Source organism: Alosa pseudoharengus, unplaced genomic scaffold (genome assembly GCF_046254945.1).
Source record: "Alosa pseudoharengus isolate Yale_2024_CS ecotype anadromous, Long Island Sound unplaced genomic scaffold, YU_APseudo_1.1 YU_APseudo_1.1_scf_2, whole genome shotgun sequence".
Classification (NCBI taxonomy): domain Eukaryota; kingdom Metazoa; phylum Chordata; class Actinopteri; order Clupeiformes; family Clupeidae; genus Alosa; species Alosa pseudoharengus.
The window spans coordinates 54,404,790-54,429,217 of NW_027468663.1; the positions used below are offsets into that span (position 1 = coordinate 54,404,790).

Below are 24,428 nucleotides of genomic sequence, written 5' to 3' on the forward strand. Positions count from 1 at the left end.
TGTTGAGCAGCCTATAATCTTACATCGAGCAAGAATGGGACAACATTTCTCAAACGTCCAGTAACTGGTCTCCTCAGTCCCCAAACTTTCAATCTGTTGACAGTGGTGAGCATGTCCCTGTCCCAACCTTTCTGAGACGTGTTGCTGACATCAAATTCAAAATGGTCTAGTGCCGAAACGTCAGCACGCCAACCAATAAAGTGGTGACTCTGTAAAGCAGCAGTGTTGCGCTTTTTCCTTACTTTAGGCTATCAAATTCAAAATGAACATATATTTTCCAAAAAAACCAATAAAATATCTCCCTTTCAACAATTGATAAATTGCCTTTTCCACTATTCCCAATTAAGTATGAGGTTACATGATTTACAAATCATTCCATTCTACTTTAATTTGTATTTTGGGTTGGACATGAGTACAGTACATTAGTAGACATGAATGGCCTTGGATATGTTGCCACCCCACTCTGCCTATCAACACAATATGAAGGTATTGTGCCATACACACACACACACACACACACACACACACACACACACACAAGCGTCGCACACACACGCACATATTCACACACACACACTCACACACACACACACACACACACACACACACACACACAATATGAAGGTAATGTGCCACACGAATCTGTTCTCCTTGTGAAATACAGCAGACTCCGCTCCGATGGTAAGCAATTTGCTTTTAATAAGGCTGTTCTAAGTAGGTAGTTTACAAACTGAATCGTTCATATGGAGTTTGAGTTATTTTTGTTGGAGTATTTATTGTAAACTAAGACATACTTTTAAGAGCAAGTTGTATGAATACATTAAATTCAACTATCATGGTAAGTGCATGCAGAAAGACAGTGAAATGCTGGAAGACATGTATAAATAAGTACAGGTCTGAGCAACTACACCATCCTAATATGTAAAGTGAACATTTAGAGCAATATAATGCCAAATTTGTCAACATGGTCAGATGTCAATTCAATGTGAAAATGCCAACATTACATTACATTACATTACATTACATTACATTTGGCTGACGCATTTTTAGCCAAAGCGACTAACAACATGGTAAACAGTTTAAGTTTTAGAGCAATTCTCAACAATATTAGGACAATTTAAAAAACATTAGAGTACATCTTCAGTATCATTTTGCTTTAATGTATTCAAATAATCCATTCATTCATCCATGCTTTTATTTGTATACAATAATAAAAAAGATCAGACCAGTCATGTCCAATTGTCTCCTAACAAGTAGACAAACGTTGGGCTGTCAATCTGTTAAAACATTTAATCGAATTAATTACATATTCTGTGATGAATTAATCTAAATGAATCGCATATATAATTTTTGCTGTGAAAGTAATATTAAATATTTAAATTCAAATGAATCATTGAATAATCAGCATTATTGACATTAAAGTTCAGAAACTCTTTTATTATTATTTTCACTGTTAAAATAATGGCCATACTAATCTATGATATGATCTAATATAATTCGGGAAGAAGTTTTTTTTTCCACATACAAGGCATTTCAGGCCAAAACCTAGGGGACACAATGAAAATAAATTAACACTCCCCTCAATGTCTGTCAACACTATTTCTTTGCATTGATGTGCGACTTTAGAGTTGACGAACTCCGGTGATATGCAAATTCCTTGCTGTAGACATTGCAGAGGACTTTATTTTAATCAACTCTTTATTTTTATCAACACCATCAGGCCGTTTTTTAAAAGTAAATGTTCCAATCAATGATCTAGTCAGCACATTTTCTTCTCTCTCCTTCATTTTACAGTCTAATGGTTACTGACTAGAACGGCTCGGGGTCAAAGGTCATACATTGTGTTTGGTGGTGTCAACTTGATATAATAATGATTTAATTAAATTGAGGAGGACAGTTGAGGAGGATCGTATGAGAAAGAAATACTCCCTTATGAATCTTTTGATCTTTTGAATCATCTTATTTATAACTGTAATTGAAAAAAGGGCAGATGTGTCAAGGTCGTGTGTGAGGTCAGAGGGAACCTATGATTCTTTTTGTCTACAGGCGATGCTACAGCTGTGTGGGAGAACCTTGCGTTTTGGAGAACTCATGTACTCCTGCAGGTCAGACACAGAGAGGTTGCACACACACACACATCTATACCCACACACAAGCGTCGCACACACACGCACATACTCACACACACACACTCTCAAACACACACACACACACACACACTCGTCACCCATATCCACAGACAAACCCACAAGCAAGACTTGTTTAACAACATAACGTCACCAAGCTATGTGTTGTTTCTCTGCAGAGACTGTGCCACAAGCCCACAGTCTGTTCTCTGTCAGGAGTGCTTCCTGAGTGGCATACACCAACATCATCAGTACGAGGTGAGGTCTTCCTGTGTGAGGATGTCCTGATGCACTGGTGATTCCTGTTTAGGGTTGTGGGTGTCAGCTTCTTTGTTAACACTAGATATTTTCCATGATAATGACTGGGAATAATAGCAGTTATAGGTCTCATATAGCAGAAAGCCCCAAATGCAATTTTTACACACTGTATGCCCCATCATGAAGTGCTTGTGGCTAAAATAATTATTAGGATTAGCTTAATGTATTTTTACCATCAAGTGGGTCCTTGGCCAGAACCTAGTGGTATTTGGGGGGCCTTCTCGTGGAAAAGTTTGGGAACCCCTGGGTTAGGCTACACATATGGACATTTCAAGCTTTTCAAAAGTGCATGTGTTTGTAGTGTCGGGGGTTCCCCAGGAGGTTTTTTGAAATTCTGTCCACTTAACACACCATTTTAACGCAACTTGGGAGGACAGGAATACTTTTAGCCTACAAAACAAGCAGCTGGCTCATGTGACATGAACATATTGGCTACCTTATGCATTATCACTATACTACCCTACATAGAGACATTTCTCACATTAACAATGGAGAAAACATAAGCTATTATTTGTGCGAATGTTAGCACAAACTTAGCTTTTGGTGAACGGAGATGCAGATCACTAATTAATTTCTTTGCGCAACAGCCCATGTTCTGCCTTCACTCCAGTGAGACAAGTGAAATACATGTATTTAAAGCTGTTTCATTGCCAGGCTATTTGCTACGATATTTAGGCTACCTGCTATGCCTTCTGTTTTCATGGACATCCACGTCATTCGTTTATCGTTGCTTCAATCCTACCCACGTTATCTCCAGAGTTTGTAAGTTTGTCAGTCAGTTTCAGCCTCTCCTCTAGCTCTACACACCCGTTGGGATTTATTAAGTTTTGTTACATTTTGTTACACTTTAGAAGAGAAGACAAAGGGGGCCTCTGCATGGATGTCAGAGTGAAAGCAGTGTGATGTGCTCAATTAGGCTAGCTCCAGAGTAGGCTATGACTGACGACGCAAATACGGACACGGCCGTTTATTATTATTGATTATCATTATTATTAGGAGGCCCCTAACCAACAGCCTTCTTAGATCTGGCCGACTAGCCAAACTGTGTAATTGGAGATGAAAGGCCTTAGTTAGACCCAATTGTCACTATGGATGATATCCAGAGTTCCTTTGTGCAGATGAGAGAAGCTTACAGAAGGACAACCATCAGTGCAGGACACCACCAATCAGGCCTTTATGGTAGAGTGGCCAGAAAAGCCACTTTTTGCCAAAATCACCTGAATGACTTTCAGACCATGAGAAGTAAAATTCTCTGGTCTGATGAAATGAAGACTGAACTATTTGACCACAATTCCCAATGGCGTGTGTGGAAGAAACCAGGCGCTGAGCTGCACTGATGGTTGTCATTCTGTAAGGGTGTAGATTGAAGAGAAAAATAAAGAATTGAGTCCATTTTAAAATGAGTCTGAAACAAAACAAAAAAGGGAAAACGTTCTGGTTGCACTGTACTATATAGTACTTATTACTGCACTAAAAATGTCCTCATGGCACTGTACCTTTGAACTTGCCTTGGGCAGCGGTGGCCTACTGGTTAGCGCTTCGGACTAGTAACCGGAGGGTTGCCGGTTCGAACCCCGACCAGTAGGCCATGGCTGAAGTGCCTTTGAGCAAGGCACCTAACCCCTCACTGCTCCCCGAGCGCCGCTGTTGTTGCAGGCAGCTCACTGCGCCGGGATTAGTGTGTACTTCACCTCACTGTGTGTTCACTGTGTGCTGAGTGTGTTTCACTAATTCACGGATTGGGATAAATGCAGAGACCAAGTTTCCCTCACGGGATCAAAAGAGTATATATACTTATACTTAACTTTATTGTACCCATATTGTACCTTGAATGTTGTAAGCAACTTTGGATAAATGCGTCAGTGAAACGACTACTGGTAAATGTCAATGTTAATGTGTTCTTGGCCAAAAATGACTGCTCTATCATAACTTGTTATAAATCCATAGTGACACATGTATTATCATCTAATGTTCAACATCAACTTCAGTTTTATTGAATATTACAAGTTTTGACCTTCCATTTACTATTTATGGCCCAAAGTCTTCATTGAAAAGTTCCAGTGGGGGCTGGCATAGAAATAAAGAGGGGGAGTGAGGGTGTGTTTAAATCCCAATGTTCAGCTTACCCTAGTGTAGCTTTACTGCAGTTTGGCAATATAGGTAATTGGTAGCTTGCAAACAGTGGTGCTCCAACCTTGTATGACGCCCTTGGCGACCACCCTCCTCGACGGTTTTATCAAAAGCGACTTACATACAGTATGTCAATTGTATTACAAGAGGCATTGTCCCCATAGCAACTTGAGGTTAAGTGCTTTGCTCAAGGGCAAAATGGTGGAAGCCAGCAATTGAACCCACAACTTTTCAGGCTACTGCATGCTAGTCCAGTTCCTCAACCATTATGCTACCACCACTAAAAAATATATCACATTCACATTACATTATCATACATTGTCTGTGTCATGTCTACTACAGAAAGGGGTTTCACCTGGTTTCGGTGCCTTCTGTGACTGTGGAGATTTGAAGGCTTGGAGAACTGGACCCTGTTGCTCCAAACACAGCTCTGGGGTCTCCGTCCCCAAGACAACAGTGAGTTCCCAACCCAAACCTCACAGACATGGAGTGAGGGACAAAGGACAAAACGCTACACTGTGGGGGCATGTCTATGAGCACCCATGTACATGCTCCCAGAATATAGCGCTGTAGCTTCCTGGCTGCATTAGCTGCTGGCTGTAACTCGAGCAAGGTAAAACTGATGTTTTTGTTTTTTTTCCATACCGACAGTACTTGGTGACCTCAAGAAACAGAGATTGGTGAAAACTCGCCAGATTAAAAAAAAAGAACAAGCAACTGCAAATTCAGACAACACTACCCATTATAGCATATATGAAACACTATAGAAACACTTCCGTTGTGTTGTCTGACTTTTGCTTGTGTTGTGAATTTGCAGGCTGTTTCTGTTGTGTTGTGTGAATTTGCAGCACGTTTTCTAAATGCTAAATGAATATTTCTAAAACTGATAGTTCTGGTCATTGATTGTGATTGGCTGAATCGCATTCGATGCCGTTGTAAAATGCAGCATAAACATACACCTTGACCGCATTTCGTTCTATATTACTGCACTACCATAATTTGATACAAAGGTTAAAGTAAATGCGTCTCGGTAACCACTCGGTGAGTTGCACAGTTTTGAAAATGAACGTTAAGGGTTGTTTTAAGGACATGTTTGTGCATGCCCATAGCCAGCCACTCTGAAACAGTCAGAGGCGATTCAAAACGAGTCCGAAAGTCAAGACAGGACCCATCGTCAACATTTCTGTGTCCACCACTCTAGTTCAGCCAAAACAAACCAGAAAAGGTGCTTAAATACTGGAATAAAAGTGCAGTCACTCAATACTGAATGATCATTAGATATTATCAGCAAGCTAGGTATTAGTAGTTTCATTTCTCAAAATGTCATGATTTTGTATGTGTCATGTTATTACTTAAAGTAAAGCAGGAGAGAGGCCGCACTATGCATATATACACTTTTATTTGCACAGACGCGTTTCGGCGTGTGCCTTCTTCAGTGTGTGTCGCACACTGCCTGCTCCTATCCTCACTCATGTTATTACTTAACAAGATTGAATAGTCCTCTGTAGGACAGATGTGTCAAGGTCACGTGTAAGGTTAGAGGTCAGAGGGGACTATGATTCTTTTTGTCTGCAGGTGGAGCCACAACTGTGTGGGAGATTCTTCCAGTTTGGAGAACTCATGTACTCCTGCAGGTCAGACACACAGAGTGGTTGTGTACACACACACACACACACACACAGACCACAAAGCAATTTCCCTCTGAAGATCTGTCTAGCCACCCTCCCATTCAGGACGATTCCCAAAATCCCCCTAATCCCAAGATCAATCTTTATGTCCCAAATTTAGTATCTTTTTTCTAATAGTTATGCTCCTTGGAAATCAAAAGTGAACTGAGAGGATTTGTTGTCAACCAGGGTAGATGTTTGTGTCTGTTAAGCAAGACTTGTTTAACGGCATATTTTATGTCTGGGAGTGTTATGGTTGTCTGTGGCAGTAAATGCATCGTGTCAAGCTCTGCTATGCCATGCCATTCAGGATTAATGATGCTGTTTGTGTAGCATTGCTTACATCATGTCTGCATTTCTGCTTTTCAGAGACTGTGCTACAGACCCCAATTATGTGCTCTGTGCTGATTGCTTCCTGAACAGCGTACACACAAGGCATCGGGTCCAGGTGTGTGTGCTCTCTGAGGGGGGTTCCTAAAGGCCTAATGCCCAGTAGAATTGCTCATACACAGTTTGTCTTTTTCAAGTTGATGTGCACCCTGCCTAGCGCATCAGCAAACTTGTTTTGTGTCTGCAGACGATTATGGCTCCCTTTGGGGCCTACTGTGACTGCGGCGACTTGGCGGCTTGGAGGACTGGCCACAGCTGCTCCGTACACAGCCAAAGGGCTCTGGAACAGAGTTTATACACAGACGGTGTAGCACTGCTAACAAAGCTCCTTACAGAGCTCTCAAAAGAGGAAGCTAAGCCCAGAAGGGGCCAAATGCTCTGTGGAAGAATCTTCAGGGCAGGAGAGACTATATTCAGATGCAGGTCAGGAAGCACAGACACACACGCACACACACACACACACAGACACACACACACATAGTGACTCCTATGTGATTTTCATACTGTATAACGTCACCAAACTATGTGTTGTTTCTCTGCAGAGACTGTGCCACAAGCCCACAGTCTGTTCTCTGTCAGGAGTGCTTCCTGAGTGGCATACACCAACATCATCAGTACGAGGTGAGGTCTTCCTGTGTGAGGATGTCCTGATGCACTGGTGATTCTGTGTACTTAGTAGAACTTCAGCTTTTTACCTTTGTTAACACTCGACCGTGAGGTCCGCAGTCTCCTAGTGCCATGTTATGTTCTTCTCATTGATTCATCATTGATTCAGAATGTGAGCCTGGTGCACCATTGGCACATGATTATGGGGCGTATTTCAGTGATGATTCCTGTTTAGGGTGTGGTTAGACTTCAGCTTCATCCGAATCACAGAGCAGATTCACAGTGTATTTTTCTCTTTTGTTAACACTTCACCTTGAGTGTCACACTTTCTTAGTGCTAAACCATTTGTTATCATTTCATATAACACGTGTTGTCAATTACTTAGCTTGACCTACATTTTCTATTAACTCATTTTAGTTCACCAAACTTACCTAACCCTTGTGTAGCTTTAATGCAGTGTGGCTTCTCCTGTTTGTGAGGTAACCCCAGTACTGCATGTAGTTGGCAGCTAGCTTTGTTTGAACGTCTTCATCTGTGTCACTTCTACCACAGACATACGTTTCCTCTGGTAACGGCTACTGTGACTGTGGAGATTTGAAGGCTTGGACAACTGGACCTTGTTGCTCCAAACACAGCTCTGGGGTCTCCGTCCCCAAGACAACAGTGAGTTCCCAACCCAAACCTCACAGACATGGAGTGAGGGACAAATAGTCCATGGGCCAGACCAGATACCGGTACCATCTGGGTGGGCAAATTCTAGTTGTGATTTTTTTATACCTACACATCCCTAGTTTATGTTTTGATATGATAGACCTCTGAGATTGGTAGCTTTTTAGTGGTTATCATCTAATGAAGTAAACCACCCTCTAATATAAATCGCATTTTAGACGCCTGGTGCATATCCTGGTTGAAGCCATGGTTAAGACACTTGTCAGTGTTGTATAATATTGTGTTTGGTATCATCTTAAAGAGTACATCCTAGGCTTTCATTTAAGCACATTGGTCAAACATTGACAAACACAGAGGTCACTGGAGCTCTTTGAACCATCAAAAACAAAACATTTTCCACAATTTCCGCCTAAACTATACACTTTCTTTATGCCCTGTGGCATCAGAGAATATTACAGATACAAAAGACAGAAACTGAAATACTCTCTGGACTCCAAGGATTCTGGAAATGTATGCTTTACCCATACTACTTCATTGCTGGATGTGATTTCAGGACTAAACTAAGGATGACTTTGGCCAAAATTCCGCTCATGGAACTTCATTGGTTTGTTAGGTAGATGTGTAATTGTGTTTCTATTGTCATGCCAAGTGTAAATACCAGAGTTGTGGACTCGAGTCACATGACTTGGACTCGAGTCAGTCTCGAGTCATGAATTTGATGACTTTAGACTCGAATTGACAAAATCTAAAAAGACTTGCAACTCGACTTGGACTTTAACATCAATGACTCGTGACTTCACTTGGACTTGACCCTTTTGACTTGAAAAGACTCGCTACTTTCCTCGAACCAAAAGATCAAAAAGTATGTTCACACGACACATTACCGCTCTATCTCCTTTTGCACCTGTGTGCATCTGTGTGCATGACGTGTGTGTGGCACGACATCCAATGAAATTAGATCCACGTTGTTTTGATCTGACAGCATCGATATGTGAATGGCCATGAACACAATCATCTATACACTAAAAACAAGGCTTGGTGTCCGCGACTTGCCGCGAACCTAGACAACCGTTTTGATTAGGCTACATAGACTCATATAGCCTATACCTCGGTTACGGTCTCGTTCAGTAGGCTAGCCTGATGCGCGGTCTGAAGCCAGCAACATTAACTTCTCTAACATTTAACTTTATAACTACCCAGATGTATTTGTAGCCTATGTGCTGAAGGCTACTTCCCCATCAATAATGTGTAAATTGCCATGAACGCAATCATCTACGATACTAGAATAAGGCTTGGTTAATAACTAACTTGCCGAGAATCTAGACCGTTAGATAATATTATCAGTTACGGTCTCGTTCAGCCTGGCATTGTCTTCGTTATTAGGCTACTATGAATCCAGCAACATTCACTTCTCTAACATTTAACTTTTTAACTTTAAGATAATATGACGTGTAGGCTAGTATGAGATAGGCCTACTTCCCCATCGATAATGTGTGAATTGCCATCATCTACGATGCACTAACAAGGCTGGTTATAATGAATAAAACTTGCCGACACGAAAGGGTAGCCTACAGCAGCGTTTCTCAAACTGGAGACATGCCAGGTGAAAAACGTTTTTTAAAAAAAAACTTTTTATCTGTAGCCTAGGCCCTAGGCCCAGGTAGCACCCGATGCGCAATGGACGCACTGTGTTATTCACTGAGCGCTCGTGTCAAGGCAGCTTAGTTAGTCACGACCTGAATGAGATTTTGAACGAGGTTGTGAGAGTGGTGAATTTCATCAAGACCCGGCCCTTAAAAGTGCGTCTATTCTCCGCACTTTGCGAGGAGATGGGAGCTGAGCAAAAGGCTGTACTGTTTCACAGCGAGGCAAGGTGGCTTTCCCGAGGTAAAGTGCTGTCGCGCGTGTTTGAGCTCCGAGTCGCCTCATCTTGGAGGAAGAGCGCATATTTGAATCGGCAAGCACGTTCACTAATGAACATTTCTTGATGAAGCTGGCCTATCTTAGCGATATATTTGGAAAGCTCAATGAGTTAAATCTCCAGTTACAAGGCAAAGACAAGCACCTACCCTCATCTAGCAGATAAGATTACTGCATTCACCGAAAAACTTGAGGTATGGAACATGCGCCTCGATCGCAACAGTATTATGCCTTTGAGAATCTGACTGAAACGTCTGCTTCGGGAGCCACTCTTGTGATCCCGTGTATTAAACAGTAGGCCTACATCACATCCCTGCAAAGTTTATTTCAAAAATATTTCCCAACCAGCAGCGCTCACTGGATTATGGATCCATTTAATGCAGCATGTTGGTTTTTCATTGAATATATTGTACAATGCTGTAAAATATTGGCCTATGCTTCCTAATATGTTGCAGGAAAACAGAAATATGTGTGTTTAATTTACAATGGCACATTATGTATTTATTTATTATTATATCTGCAGCACCAGCAGATTTGAAATCTGGTGAAGAGGATATATTTAGAAGTTGTTATTATGTCAATACATTTGACAATTTTAAGCTTGACCTACCACTTTCTTAGAGCGATGAGGGATAGGTGGGGCTCGAAAAGGCCCCCTTGATCAAAGTGGGGAATGAAAGAAAAAATCTGAGAACCACTGGCCTACAGTAACATTTGGTCTCATCCTCGTGACAGCCTGCAGCCTACAGTTATTTACTTCTAAGCATTTATTTAAAGTAACTACCAAGATAACATTAGGCCTATGTGTAGGCTATTTGTAGGTATGTGATATAATACTTTCCAATCGATAACATTTCCATGAATACAATCATCTAGTTTATGCACTAGAAAGGCTTATGTGATCGGTTGATTACTGGAACTTGCCGAGAACCTATAGTGAACGGTAGAAAGAGTAGCGATGAGACTCGAGCACAGCCAATCAAGCCAGTGTTGCTTTGTATGTGAAAACCAGAGCGGTAGATAAAACTGATAGAGGCATATATTAGGCTACATGTATAGGCCTATTATTTATTTTTTAATTAAATTTTTTAGAGTGAGGATATATTTTATAACGTGGTGACATGGTTGCAAATGTTAAGGTTACACTTAGGTTTTGAAATGAGTGTTTGAACAATGTTCTTCCAAAAAAAGGTTTAATAAATATATACAAATCTTAAAAGCATACAGTACATGATCTGTGTAAATATTATTTCTCTGTTGTTAAAAGGACTCGAAAGGACTCGAAACTCAAACGGTAGGACTTGGGACTCGACTTGAGACTTGTCGGTCTTGACTTGGGACTTGACTCGGGACTTGCCTGTCTTGACTCGGGACTTGACTCGGGACTTGAAGGCAAAGACTTGAGACTAACTTGTGACTTGCAAAACAATGACTTGGTCCCACCTCTGGTAAATACATGAGTGTAAATGTAACATTTTGGCTACAGCTACATCAGGCACCCATATGTAATCTAGCTAAGTGTATAAGTTTAAATGGTAAGTAAGGTCATACGTTTATAACCATGTTAGGGAGTATACTCCAGCAGCATCTTGCACAAAATAAAGTCCTGTGAGAATTTTGGTATGAAAGCAAGCCACTATGCTAGATGCCTCAAGGGGACCCTGATGGTTCATAAAAAGCATGGTGGCACTCTGGGAAATGGTGCGGTCAAATAGTTTTGACATATTTAGTACTTTCGTTCGAACTGACATTTTCGCGACACTTTAAAATCTATGTTGTCATTCTAGGCCTATACACTAAATTATGCTCCAACAGGGTTATGTTTGGTATCAAACTGACTGGTATAAGACCTCCTGCATCACTAGCATGTTTATTTGGCAATATATCAACTACTTCTTGAGCGAATAGCCAACAAGTGATTTTTTTAACCAAGTTTGATATGCGTTTTCGCTATCCGCAGATCACTAAAGTTTGTTTTTATTACAATTCTGACAACATAGTGATAATATCACAACTTTTCTGTGCTATTGCTGGTTAATTTGAGATCAAAAGCGTATGATTTGCTTGATAAGCACTCTATTATATTCTACAAAATGTAACCCTACCCCCTAATTTCTAAAATATGTCAACATTTTTATCTATCCTTTGTCAATGTTCATGTATAATTTACCCAAACGTTTCAATGGACACTTGAAGCATGGACATGCGATGATCAAGTGAGGTGTTCCATGTACTTTAATGAAAGCAGCATATGTGATTTGGACCTTTGGATCAATGACAGCCACAGAAAGTTCCTCAGGTTTGCCTTTCGAGGTGTGGGCTATGAGCCCTCCCATTTGGCCTTGCGCTCAGCCCTCACGTCTTTGTCACCGAAGAGGCTATCGCCCCACTCCTGGAAAAGGGTTTACGTCTGGCTACTTTTATCGATGACCGGCTGGTGGCCGCGGACTTGTGTCAGGAAGCACAGCAACATACGGCTCTCCTAACGAAGCACCTAATGTTACTGGGTTTCAGAATAAATTGGGTGAAAAGCGTTCTGCTCCCATGTCAAATCACCACCTTTATAGGGCTGTCTCTAAACTCTGTCTCATTCAGAGTGCGCCTGGGGAGCCACTGTGAAATTCAGGCTCTGCCTCAGACTCCAGGGTCTCATGGCGTCAGCCTTGGTAGTCATACCACTTGGCTGCTTATACATGTGAGCATCTCTGGGATTGCACCCCTCGCGTCATGGCCGCGTTGCAATCTCAGCAGCCTGCTGCACTGTGGACCTAGAAACGCCCACTCTTCCTCACATAGGGAACCCTGAAGGACGCTGTCCTACACAGGATAGTGGTGACAACGGATGCCTTGTTAAGCGGCTGGGGAACTACTCCCAAGGACAGGTCGATAAATGGGCTGTGGGATGCACACATGCAATCTTTGCACATATACTGTTTAGAACTTATGGCAGTGTGGCTCACACTCAGACGTTTTCTGCCTGTGAGAGGGCATCATGTCCTGGTCAGAACAGACAACACCATAATGTCCTGGTCAGAACAGACAACAACAATGGTGGCTTATTTCAACAAGCAAGGGGGACCGAGGTCTCTTTATATGCACACATTGGCACACAAACTGATTTTATGGAGCAGCACGCGGCTCCTGTCGCTGAAAGCCACACACGTCCCTGGTGTATTGAATTTGGGTGCGGATTTATTATCCAGGGGCAATCCATTTAGAGACTGGAAACTCCACAGCGATGTGGTGGCTCAAATCTGGCTGCGAATCGGTCGGGCGAAAGTGGACTTATTCGTCTCTGGGGAGAATGTGCAATATCCAATGTATAAATGCGTTGGCACACCAGTGGGCACGTGTCCTGCTCTATGCCTTCCCACCATTGGAACTGATCACTCCAACACCTACAGGGTACGGTAACGGGGCCTCTTACTCATCCTCATAGCCCTGTGCTGGCCAGGGAAACCCTGTTACTCCACTCCCCAACGTGGCCACTGTCTCTCCGCAGGGAGCTGCTGTCCCAAGCGAACGGGGAGATATTTCACCCATATCCAGAGCGCCTGGCCCCCTGGATTTGGCTCGTGAAAGGCTGAATCTAACAGCTGCAGGTCTGCCCTGCAATGTCATAGGGGTTTCTAAACCACTGGCCCCTTCATGGGATCTACCTATGGTTTTGGATGTTCTGTCTCACCCTACCTTCGAGTCATTACAGCAGTTGGGTCTTAAAGTGCTCTCAATTAAGACAGTATTGTTGGTGGCCTTATCTACGGCTAAACGCATAAGCGATATTCACGCCTTATCCGTGAATCCAGTCTGTATGCAATTTTTCCCGGGTGACCCAAGTGTTGTATTAAACCCAACCCAGCGTTTATTCCGATTAAACTTTCCCCATAGAGAAAGTATGCTTGGCAGTGTGTTGGACAAACCCCGACAACGTTTGTCAGGTTTTACAGACATGATGTCACAGCCCCGACTTTGGCACATTCAGTGTTAGGCACTGGGACATCAGGGAACAGGGCACACTGATTCATTGATGGGGACCTAGCAGAGTATAGCCTACACGCATTTGTGCTCGCCTATTATTTGAACTGATTGGCAAAGTAAAACTAACGTCACCGTGGTGTCAGTCAACAACAAAACAGTTATACACAGTTAATTACTTTCACTATTGACTGACAATGGGTTACCATCGAAAACATAGCCTGGAAAAAGCAACACTTACCCCAATAATGTTCGAATGACGTTTATCCTGCAGAGGAGTTGCCTACATTTCATGACGTCTTTAGCTGTTCAGCTCATATTTGCCTCTCCGTCATTACCAATTTGCAAATGATGGTAAATAACTACTCATTGTGAGATGTATTTCGTAATATCTTTATTCTAATTATGTTTCCCATGGTTATCGTGTAATTTGTAATGTTTTGCATGGATGTGCGCCGATGCGTGTTTGTGGATTAGAGAAGCATGGTGCACTGTGCACCCGCCCATATCACTGTTGATAATGTGCCCTTAAAATAACATATAAACAACTCACCATGGACTTCTGACCAGGTTTCTCTTGGTCAGTGGCGTAATGCGTTTTAGGTAGTGTACGATAGCGATTTTTACGCACCAGAACCCTTCCTTAGGTCGTTAATTGCCACACCCCTGGGCATGTCGCTCAAAAAAAGAGACGCGCAAAATACGAATAAACTTTGCGCAGGGATAATAACCTGTTTCCCGCCATGCGCCAGGTTGGAAAATAGGGCCCTAAAAATACATGTATGTATAATATTGCCATGTGAAAAATTGTTTCTGTATGGTTGCACACCATATTTATGATGTGAAGAGTAATTATCCATCAAATTCAATCAGATCAAGTATATAGTATAAGTATATATACTTTTTTGATCCCGTGAGGGAGAATGGTCAGAGAATGGTCTCTGCATTTAACCCAATCGGTGAATTAGTGAAACACAAACAGCACACAGTGAACACACAGTGAGGTGAAGCACACACTAATCCCGGCGCAGTGAGCTGCCTGCTACAACGGCGGCGCTCGGGGAGCAGTGAGGGGTTAGGTGCCTTGCTCAAGGGCACTTCAGCTGCGCTCACTGGTCGGGGTCGGGTCGGGGCTCGAACCGGCAACCCTCCGGTTACAAGTCCAGAGTGCTAACCAGTGGGCCACGGCTGCCCCAAGATCAGTTACAAACAATAAAATATAGACCTAAATGAACATTTTAATAACAATAGTTCTATTTGTGTGTGCACAACTTTTTTTCCATGCTAAGGATGACCCAGCTACTTTACATAGGCTACCTGATGTAGCTGTAGCCAAAATGTTACATTTACACTCATGTATTTACACTTGGCATGACAATAGAAACACAATTACACATCTACCTAACAAACCAATGAAATTCCATGAGCGGAATTTTGGCCAAAGTCATCCTTCTTAGTTTAGTCCTGAAATCACATCCAGCAATGAAGTAGTATGGGTAAAGCATACATTTCCAGAATCCTTGGAGTATTTCAGTTTCTGTCTTTTGTATCTGTAATATTCTCTGATGCCACAGGGCATAAAGAAAGTGTATAGTTTAGGCGGAAATTGTGGATTCACCAATGTGCTTAAATGAAAGCCTAGGATGTACTCTTTAAGATGATACCAAACACAATATTATACAACACTGACAAGTGTCTTAACCATGGCTTCAACCAGGATATGCACCAATATGCGATTTATATTAGAGGGTGGTTTACTTCATTAGGTGATAACCACTAAAAAGCTACCAATCTCAGAGGTCTATCATATCAAAACATAAACTAGGGATGTGTAGGTATAAAAAAATCACAACTAGAATTTGCCCACCCAGATGGTACCGGTATGCTATATTTTGGGTCTTTGGCCCAAGGACTAAAAGGACTGGCTGTGCGTAAACTGCTCTGGATATTGGTGATGCAGAGGACTGGACCAGCCAGTTTGTACTGCATGCAGACCTGTTTTTTCCTCTTAAAGCAACACCAAAGAGTTTTTTGTACCTTAAAATAATGTTTCCAAAATTGTTTCTGTGGTTCATCAACTCGTAACAGGGTGAACAGCACTTCTGCATTCGCTTCGCGGCCCTCTATCGGCTATAACCGCACTATGTAAGTTTGCCAGATCGGGTAGCGGATCTGTAGTTTGATGGAATGAGACATAAGAAAGTACAAATTTGACTTGCATTATGTCGCAATACATTGTACTTTCATAAAATCATGCAACATACTGTATTCTACCTTGTCTATGGACATCGTTATTTGCAAAGCCGTTGCTGGATAAACAAATAGCGTGAGTGCGACAGAAGAAAAGTTCTTTGGTGTTGCTTTAAATGTAGCCTAATGGAAACAGGTTCCAGTCCTGTGAATAAAATGTAATATATTGGCCCCAGCCGTGGCACGACTGGCTGGGGCACCTGCACTGTACGCTGGGGACCCGGGTTCGATTCACGCCCCTTGGTCCTTTCCGGATCCCACCCCTAATCCTCTCTCCCGCTCGCTTCCTGTCATTCTCCACTGTCCTGTCATTAAAAGGCATAAAAAGGTTAAAAAAGTAATATATTTACACTTTCAATGTTTTGGTGCAGAGATGCCGTTTATTCAGGGATTCCAGATCACTCTTTTAGAGCCCCACAGCACTTGATGTTCCTCCACTGCCTGATCAAACATTAAATTAATGTTATGATTCAGTCATTCAGTCACTCAATTTTGAATGATCACTGGATAGTCATCAGCAAGCTAGCTAGTAGTGATGGGCAAATGAAGCTTTGGTGAACCACTGAACCACAGCAGTGTGAACCTAGCGACACTAGCTGAAAAGCAAAAAGATGGCCGCCACACATACATTTTTCAACATAAAAGTCCTTAGCAAACCAATATTTTTGGTTACATATACTGGTTTGGGTAAGGACTTTTATGTTGAAAAATCTACATGTGGCAGCCATATTGGATTTTTTCATTAGTGTTGCTACTGTAGCTTCACACTGCTGTGGTTTAGTGGTTCACCAAAGCTTCATTTGCCCATCACTACTAGCTAGTATTAGGCTAGTTACATTTCCCAAAATGTCATGATTAATGATTTTGAATGATTAAATATTAATTTTTCATTTTGAACACTTTTTTGTTTCAGAAAAAACAGGTATGTTTGGGTGTCATTTTTGGTGCTCTTCGGTGCAGGGATTCCAGATTTAGTAAAAAAATAAGACAAATCTGAGGCACTCAAGAAGGATGCATGTAAAAAAAAATTTTCTGTTTGGCTACTTAAACATTCCCATGCCTATGAGTTTTGGCCGAGTCGGCCTTCATCAGAGCAATGCAAAAATGGCTGCTTGTTTGCCACCATAGATATATATACTGACTAGATGTCACCTTCTGCTTCTCAGCATGTGTCAACACCGCTGCCATCTTGGAGCGGGGATCTGAAGCAATGAAAACTAATTCTCCCGTATTGTCAGTGTTACCTATTTAGCAACGTTTGGCCATCCCCAGCGATAGAAATTTTTAGCAATTAGCAACAAATTTGGGAACTTCTCACAATGATGGCAACCTCGGTGAACCAGAAAATTACCCTTCGCATTGCTTTTTCATTTGTGAATTAAGCTACATCTCGTTTGCCCAAAGCATTGACCCATGATTATAAAAGTAACAACTGGCGTATGTAGTAGTAGACCATGTTAAAGCATGGAAGTAAATGTTCTACAGATCTACAGCAACTTCTGGTGAGATTACAACTTACATGAGTAAACGAGACGAGAGGTATGTGGCATCAACCAGAGCCTGTCTACGGAGAGCCTGTTTACTTTCATTGTATCGAACCTGGTTGCAGTTCACTCATTGTTCCTCTAGGGGCCGCCACTAGCTATTGCAGAATGAATGGGAGTCTATGGGGCTAGATGGGTAAAAAGTATCTTTATTATTTTCAAAAGCGTAGTTTTCTCTAGACTCGACCATAAATACATGCCTGTCAGTTGGAACAACCCAAAAAATTAGATAATTGCTTGAGATTTTGACGATTTATGTTGATTTTATTTTTATTAGATCTTTGCCTAGATTGACGCTAATGCATTATAGAGGAGTGGATCACCGCGGCAAGATGGCGTCTCGATTTACGCATTCGTTCCAATGAACAGTAGTAGTCAAGGTGACATCTAGTCAGTATATATATCTATGGTTTGCCACTTTTTCTAAGCAGGTCAATCAAGTAGGTCACATGACTAACAGAGATCACCTGATTGATAGATCACATGATTAATACAAGTTAAAAGTAAAAAGAAAAAAGGATCAATATACAACATTTCATGAAACACAGTTGTTTAGCAAAATACACAGGCAAAGCTTATCTGTATCACATTTTGGTAGTCTCACAAACACAGATATACTACATTATACCTAGTTTTATGAAAATGCTTGTGTATTTTGCTAAACAACTGTGTTTAATGAAATGTTGTACTGATCTTTTTTCTTTTAACTTGTATGATTCAATTTCAATTTATTGTGCTTATAGAGCGCCAAAACATTACACATGTATCATGGCGCTTTACAGAATGTAGGCATGATCATGTGATCTATCAATCAGGTGATCTCTGTTAGTCATGTGACCTATTTGATTGACCCAAAGATAATGAATGCGTAGCAAGATGGGTCGTCCTAGTTCATGTCTATGAGGGCAAAGTGGAGTTCAGTCAGAGATGGGCTCTGGTTCAGTTCCCGCCTGCACAGGGGCATGTCACTGACGTATGACTTACGTTTGAACGCCTCGGTTCCACGCCAGAGACAAGCCGGAGTACAAAATAAACTTGGTGTACACCTTCATTAATTTTCTCCCGACTGGAGGGTCATACTATCACAACATTCTACTGAAATAGGGAGGAGGGTTAGGAGATCATGATACCGTGTCCGAAATGTGCATCCATTGCTCAGAAAAATAAGGCTTTGACAAATTCTGGGAAATTCTTGGATTCTGCCATAGACCTCAATGTTAAAAAGAGAGCCCGATCACTGCATAAATGTGCGGGGGCGTGTACTGCTACCCTATTTGCAAAGTATCTTCGTAATCAACCATCTTTGATTGACCTGCTTAGAAAGAGTGGCAAACGAGCAGCCATTTTTGATGAAGACCAACTCGGCCAAAACGCATAGGCATGGGAATGTTTAAGTAGCCAAACAGAAAATACATTTTTACATGCCTCCATCTTGAGTGCCTCGGATTTGTCTTATTTTTTACCTTTTTGTTTCAGCTTTAACAATTTCTTTTGATCTCACTTTCTTGCTCTCTCTTCTCTCTCTCTTCTGTCTCTCTCTCTCTCTGTGTCTTGTGCTCTTAATGCCTTGCCGTGTTAGTGACAAAGCTGCAAAAAATTCCATCTCTTTAAGCTGTCCTTTCCTCGGCACTTTCCTCCAAATCTTTGACCCAAGCATCTTCTCTGCATTTGGCTGAATGGCCCAAAGCATCAGGAACTTCAATGGTAACCTTAGAAAGATGCTTTATTCCCTATACAGTGTAGCTGTAGGCCAAACATGAACTAACCCAGTAATTAGCTAACAATCTTTTTTGTTTTATCCTTTGCTCTACGTATCTTTCCTTTGTACTCTCTTTGGTACCTTCATTCAGGTTCCCAAGCAAAGTTTTATGTAAGTTTGTCGATAGTAAGTTTGTGGTAATAGTAGTTTACTGAAGGCTTTTCATACATCAGGATAATTTCTCACTCAGTTACTGAAGTGGAGCAGCTGCTTTCAGAAATGGACTGGCCACTGACAAGCTCTATATTTCTGACATATGACAGCTTGTTAGAGTTCTCAGTTCTTTTAGAGATAAAAGAACCAAGGTTCTAAGGGTCACGTGTTCAGGGGTAAATGAGGAGTTTGTCTTTTCTGTCCTCTGTCTTTTTCAGGGCTCAAAGACTGCCTGTGCCACACAACCTCCCCCAACTACACGAACAATTCACACCACAGTTCAATCACCAGCTCCCAACAACACTAATGCAATGAAGGCAGAAGTCTCCACTGCTTCACCTGCCCCTCTGCCCACTAACACAGCAAAGTCCTATAGCACTCGACCTAAGGCTAACATAAAGTCTACCTCACCTGCATCTCTGCCCACTAACACAGCAAAGTCCTTTAGCACTCAACCTACATCTCAGCCCACTAACACAGCTAAGTCCTTTAGCACTCAACCTACATCTCAGCCCACTAACACAGCTAAGTCCTTTAGCACTCAACCTACATCTCTGCCCACTAACACAGCTAAGTCCTATAGCACTCCACCTACATCTCTGCCCACTAACACAGCTAAGTCCTATAGCATTCAACCTACATCTCTGCCCACTAACACAGCTAAGTCCTTTAGCATTCAACCTACATCTCTGCCCACTAACACAGCTAAGTCCTTTAGCACTCAACCTACATCTCTGCCCACTAACACAGCTAAGTCCTTTAGCATTCAACCTACATCTCTGCCCACTAACACAGCTAAGTCCTTTAGCATTCAACCTACATCTCTGCCCACTAACACAGCTAAGTCCTTTAGCATTCAACCTACATCTCTCCCCACTAACACAGCTAAGTCCTTTAGCATTCAACCTACATCTCTGCCCACTAACACAGCTAAGTCCTTTAGCATTCAACCTACATCTCTGCCCACTAACACAGCTAAGTCCTATAGCACTCCACCTACATCTCTGCCCACTAACACAGCGAAGTCCTATAGCACTCGACCTAAGGCTAACATAAAGTCTACCTCACCTGCATCTCTGCCCACTAACACAGCAAAGTCCTTTAGCACTGCATCTGCCCCTCTGCCCACTAACACAGCTAAGTCCTTTAACAGTCAACCTACATCTCTGCCCACTAACACAGCGAAGTCCTATAGCACTCCACCTACATCTCTGCCCACTAACACAGCGAAGTCCTATAGCACTCGACCTGCATCTCTAGCCAGTATGACAGCAATGGCATCCACATCATCTACCACTGAGGTAAGAATACTGTAACTTACTAGAACAAACATAATGAATATTCTAAGGAAATCCAACATCAGTGGGAGGGAGGTTTACTACACTGTGCCCATTAGCTATAGCGTAGCATTACGTGTGTGCCCATTAGCTATAGCGTAGCATTACGTGTGTGCCCATTAGCTATAGCGTAGCATTACATGTGTGTCAGTGCTGCTATGTAACTTGCTGTCCTGTGATGCTGTTTGTGACTGCAATTTGGGCAGGAACCGATGAGCAGACCAGCTGAAACATCAGTCAAAGCAGGCAGGACACGGCTGTGACCATTATAATACCATTACACACTGCAGTAGTTGATATTTAATTCATATACAATGGCTGTGTGAATTTTGGACTGTATTATGGTGTGTGTGTGACTGCAGGAACTGCTTTCATGAGGGAGCCGGTGTGTCTGATTGACGGGCGCATGAGTGTACAGAGGGGGATGCTGCCTTGCGGAAGAGTCTCCAGGACGGGAGAGACCATCTACTCATGCAGGTCAGGAGATAACACACATGCAGGTCAGGAGATAACACACATGCAGGACTGGACTCTAAAAGATACTGGACTGGAGTCATGCAAGTGCTGGACTGGACTCTTACTCTTGTGCTTGAGATCCCATGCCATAAGTTGGGCTGCTTGATTATATGGCACAAATAATGGTTGTTTATTGGTGATCCCAGTGCTTGTGGGTGTGTGCGTTTACAGGGACTGCGCTTTGGACCCCACCTGTGTGCTCTGTCAAGACTGTTTCCAGAACAGCGCTCACAAAGATCACGCCCACAAGGTGTGTTTCCATGGTGATGCCTCATAGCCCCGCTCTTCTATAGCTCTTGTTCAATGTATTTATTACACCAGTGTTTCCCATACATTGACTTATTTGTGGCGGCCCACCACAATATCAACATTGACCACCATACAATGATTTTCCAAGTTGTACTAAATTGTGCTTAAATCTGGTTATAGCATCATGACCAGGCTGCGCTAATTTGTTAAAAACTGTTGCATTCAAGTTAATTCTGCAAACTTACCAATTCTGTGGGAAACACTGTACACCATAAAACACTGTAAAAATGAATACTATACTCCCACACACGTGGCTTCACTTGTGCAAATGCACACCATATGTTTGCCTGTCCTTTTTCGATGTTCAAACTCATTAGTAGCCTTATTGGTGTCTTGTGAATCTGATTTTTTCTAGGTGCTCAGAATGGTATAGAACTCTGGAGGGCTCATTGCAAGATATTTTTTGGTATATATCCAGAAAACGTGCACTCATTTTACTAAATTGTGCGCACATCTTATTAAATAGTGTGCTCATTTTACTACATTTTTTCTCAATTTAGTAAATCATGTGCACGATTTAGTAAAATGTGCGCACGTTTTACTAAATAATGCGCTCATTTTACTTAATTGTGCTCTCATTTTAATTGCTATAAATTGAGTGCACAATTTAGTAAAATGTGGGTACAATATAGTAAAATATGTGCACAATTAAGTAAAAAAGAGTGCAATATTTAGCAAAATGTGCTCACTTCCTGGACTCCGTAGTTAACCTATTTGGGCAATTGTAACAACCTGGCTCCAAGTCGTCACAAAACAGAACACGTTTTAACTTAAGAATTTATCAACTAATATAACAAAAAGTAATGCACACAGTTAAAGAAAATGTGTCAGTGAGTAATCAGTATTCAGTATAAGTGCGTGAATGGATGCATGAGGAGTAATGTGCTATAATGCAAGATAAGATGAATGGATGCATGAGGAGTAATGTGCTATAATGCAAGAGAAGAAGAACCAAAGAAACAAAGCAAAAGGGTGCACGTCTGCCACCCTTCAATCCCTTCTCCTGGCATGGGCCCAAATGGTGTGTGTGTGTGTGTGTGTGTGTGTGTGTGTGTGTGTGTGTGTGTTGGTCAATCCCTTCTCCTGGCATGGGCCCAAATGGGGAAATATGAAGGGGCAGGGACAGGTGAGAGCACGGCCGGCAATTAGGCACTTAAAGGGCCAGCAGCGACAAGCCCATGGGTTGTCATAGCAATATTCAGTACTATTCACTACTTCATGACTTCTCATGGTAGCGTGTATCAAAAGAATTAGGGTAAACTTGCAGTGAAAGAGAAACTAACAAATCATTTTCTGTCAGTGTTGAATATTGGTCACAACGACTCTTGCGAGTCGGACAACATTTGTGTTCACAGAATGCAGTGGTGGAAATATGCCCCGAATGTCACATATCAGCAAAATGTTTTGAATTTGATTACACACTTCCCAAATGGCTGTGCTTGTGTCCTGTCTGTCTCAGACACGTGTGTCAGTAGGTGGCAGCGCCTGCAGCTGCGGGGATGTGATGGGCTGGCGCAGCGCCCCCTGCTGCTCAAAACACGCCCCTTGCACCTCTAATTGGGAAACCCCTACCACAAGCCTCTGGAACCAGCAGGAGGTGAGTAGGGAGCCCTGGGAGGAGATGAGTGGAGATCACTGGGGAGGAGGTGAGTGGAGATCACTGGGGAGGAGGTGAGTGGAGATCACTGGGGAGGAGGTGAGTGGGGAACACTGGACCCCTATAGGGTTGGTGCCTGAGAGGATTGACTTCCTTCTGCCACTGGCCAATGCAGCCTCTTTGGCCTGTTCAATGTCCTACACTACACTAGTAAAGCTAATTAAATCTAGTTGTATTTCCAAATGGCATAGTATTATGTCACATGGGAAATAATGCAGCTATCCATGAGTAATTGGATTATTTGTGTTTGTTTTAAGAGTTAAAAGTCAATTCAGTTTTATTTACATTACACCATAAGATATGGATATTAAGGCATTTCACAATTTGAACATGTTTAAAGTACAGACTTTCCCTCGCCTGGGAACAACAAATAACACACACTCTCATCTCTACAGGTCCCCAGAACACCACTTAAAGGAGGTGAGCTGCAGTGTATCAATTTAAATATATTAATTTCAGTGTATTCAGCTGCGCTGCTGCTAGAATTTGAGCCGCAAAAAAAAAATCACTGTGGGAACAGCTGCCGTTAGTTCCTCTCCAGGTTTGATGTCAACAAATAATAGTAGGCTAATGTTGAATCATAAACCATATACATGTTTTTAAAGGTGCTCTAAGCGATGCTGGGTAATGTCACTTCTGTTGACGTTCAAACAAAACAGAAAGCTAGCTCGCTACTTCCTATCATATAAATGTGTGATTTTTGGGTTGAGCTGTTGCCTAATGTATGTGTGTGTGTGTGTCTGTGTCTGTGTGTGTGTGTGTGTGTGTGTGTGTGACTCCAGGGACTGTTGCCATGCAGGCTCCGGTGTGTCTGATTGATAATGGGCCTGATGGGCATATGCGTGTCCAGCAGGGGGCGCTAAAGATCCTGGAGCAGATCCAGCAGCCGGTGGTGGTGGTGGCCGTGGTGGGTCTCTACCGCACGGGCAAGTCCTACCTCATGAACCGGCTGGCCGGCAAACACACAGGTCTTAAAGTCTTGACTTATTATTTAGCTTTCATTCAAACATTTAGCCTGGGACTACATCTGATAATTCTGGCAGATTTTACAGCAATGTTAATTAATGTGCACAGACATTGTCCCTGTTTAGTATCACTTTAC

The 24,428-nt window shown here is 42.2% G+C and overlaps 1 protein-coding gene across 2 annotated transcripts in view; it reads left to right on the forward strand.

The window, feature by feature from the left end:
* The first annotated feature begins 542 nt into the window (after positions 1–542).
* LOC143134838 (uncharacterized) overlaps positions 543–24,428 on the forward strand; it is a 47,374-nt gene continuing 23,488 nt past the window's right edge. The window contains exons 1-16 of one of the 2 annotated variants that reach the window (XM_076295521.1): positions 543–681; positions 2,047–2,105; positions 2,306–2,384; positions 4,917–5,030; positions 6,150–6,208; positions 6,611–6,689; positions 6,819–7,054; positions 7,174–7,252; positions 7,790–7,900; positions 19,726–20,808; positions 21,051–21,090; positions 21,207–21,321; positions 21,532–21,610; positions 23,129–23,266; positions 23,722–23,746; positions 24,109–24,294. In XM_076295521.1, the coding sequence (XP_076151636.1) occupies positions 679–681; positions 2,047–2,105; positions 2,306–2,384; positions 4,917–5,030; positions 6,150–6,208; positions 6,611–6,689; positions 6,819–7,054; positions 7,174–7,252; positions 7,790–7,900; positions 19,726–20,808; positions 21,051–21,090; positions 21,207–21,321; positions 21,532–21,610; positions 23,129–23,266; positions 23,722–23,746; positions 24,109–24,294 (2,485 nt within the window). In that variant the 5' untranslated portion in view covers positions 543–678. The remainder of the gene's footprint in view (positions 682–2,046; positions 2,106–2,305; positions 2,385–4,916; positions 5,031–6,149; positions 6,209–6,610; positions 6,690–6,818; positions 7,055–7,173; positions 7,253–7,789; positions 7,901–19,725; positions 20,809–21,050; positions 21,091–21,206; positions 21,322–21,531; positions 21,611–23,128; positions 23,267–23,721; positions 23,747–24,108; positions 24,295–24,428) is intronic. The other variant, XM_076295520.1, reaches the window with a different exon arrangement.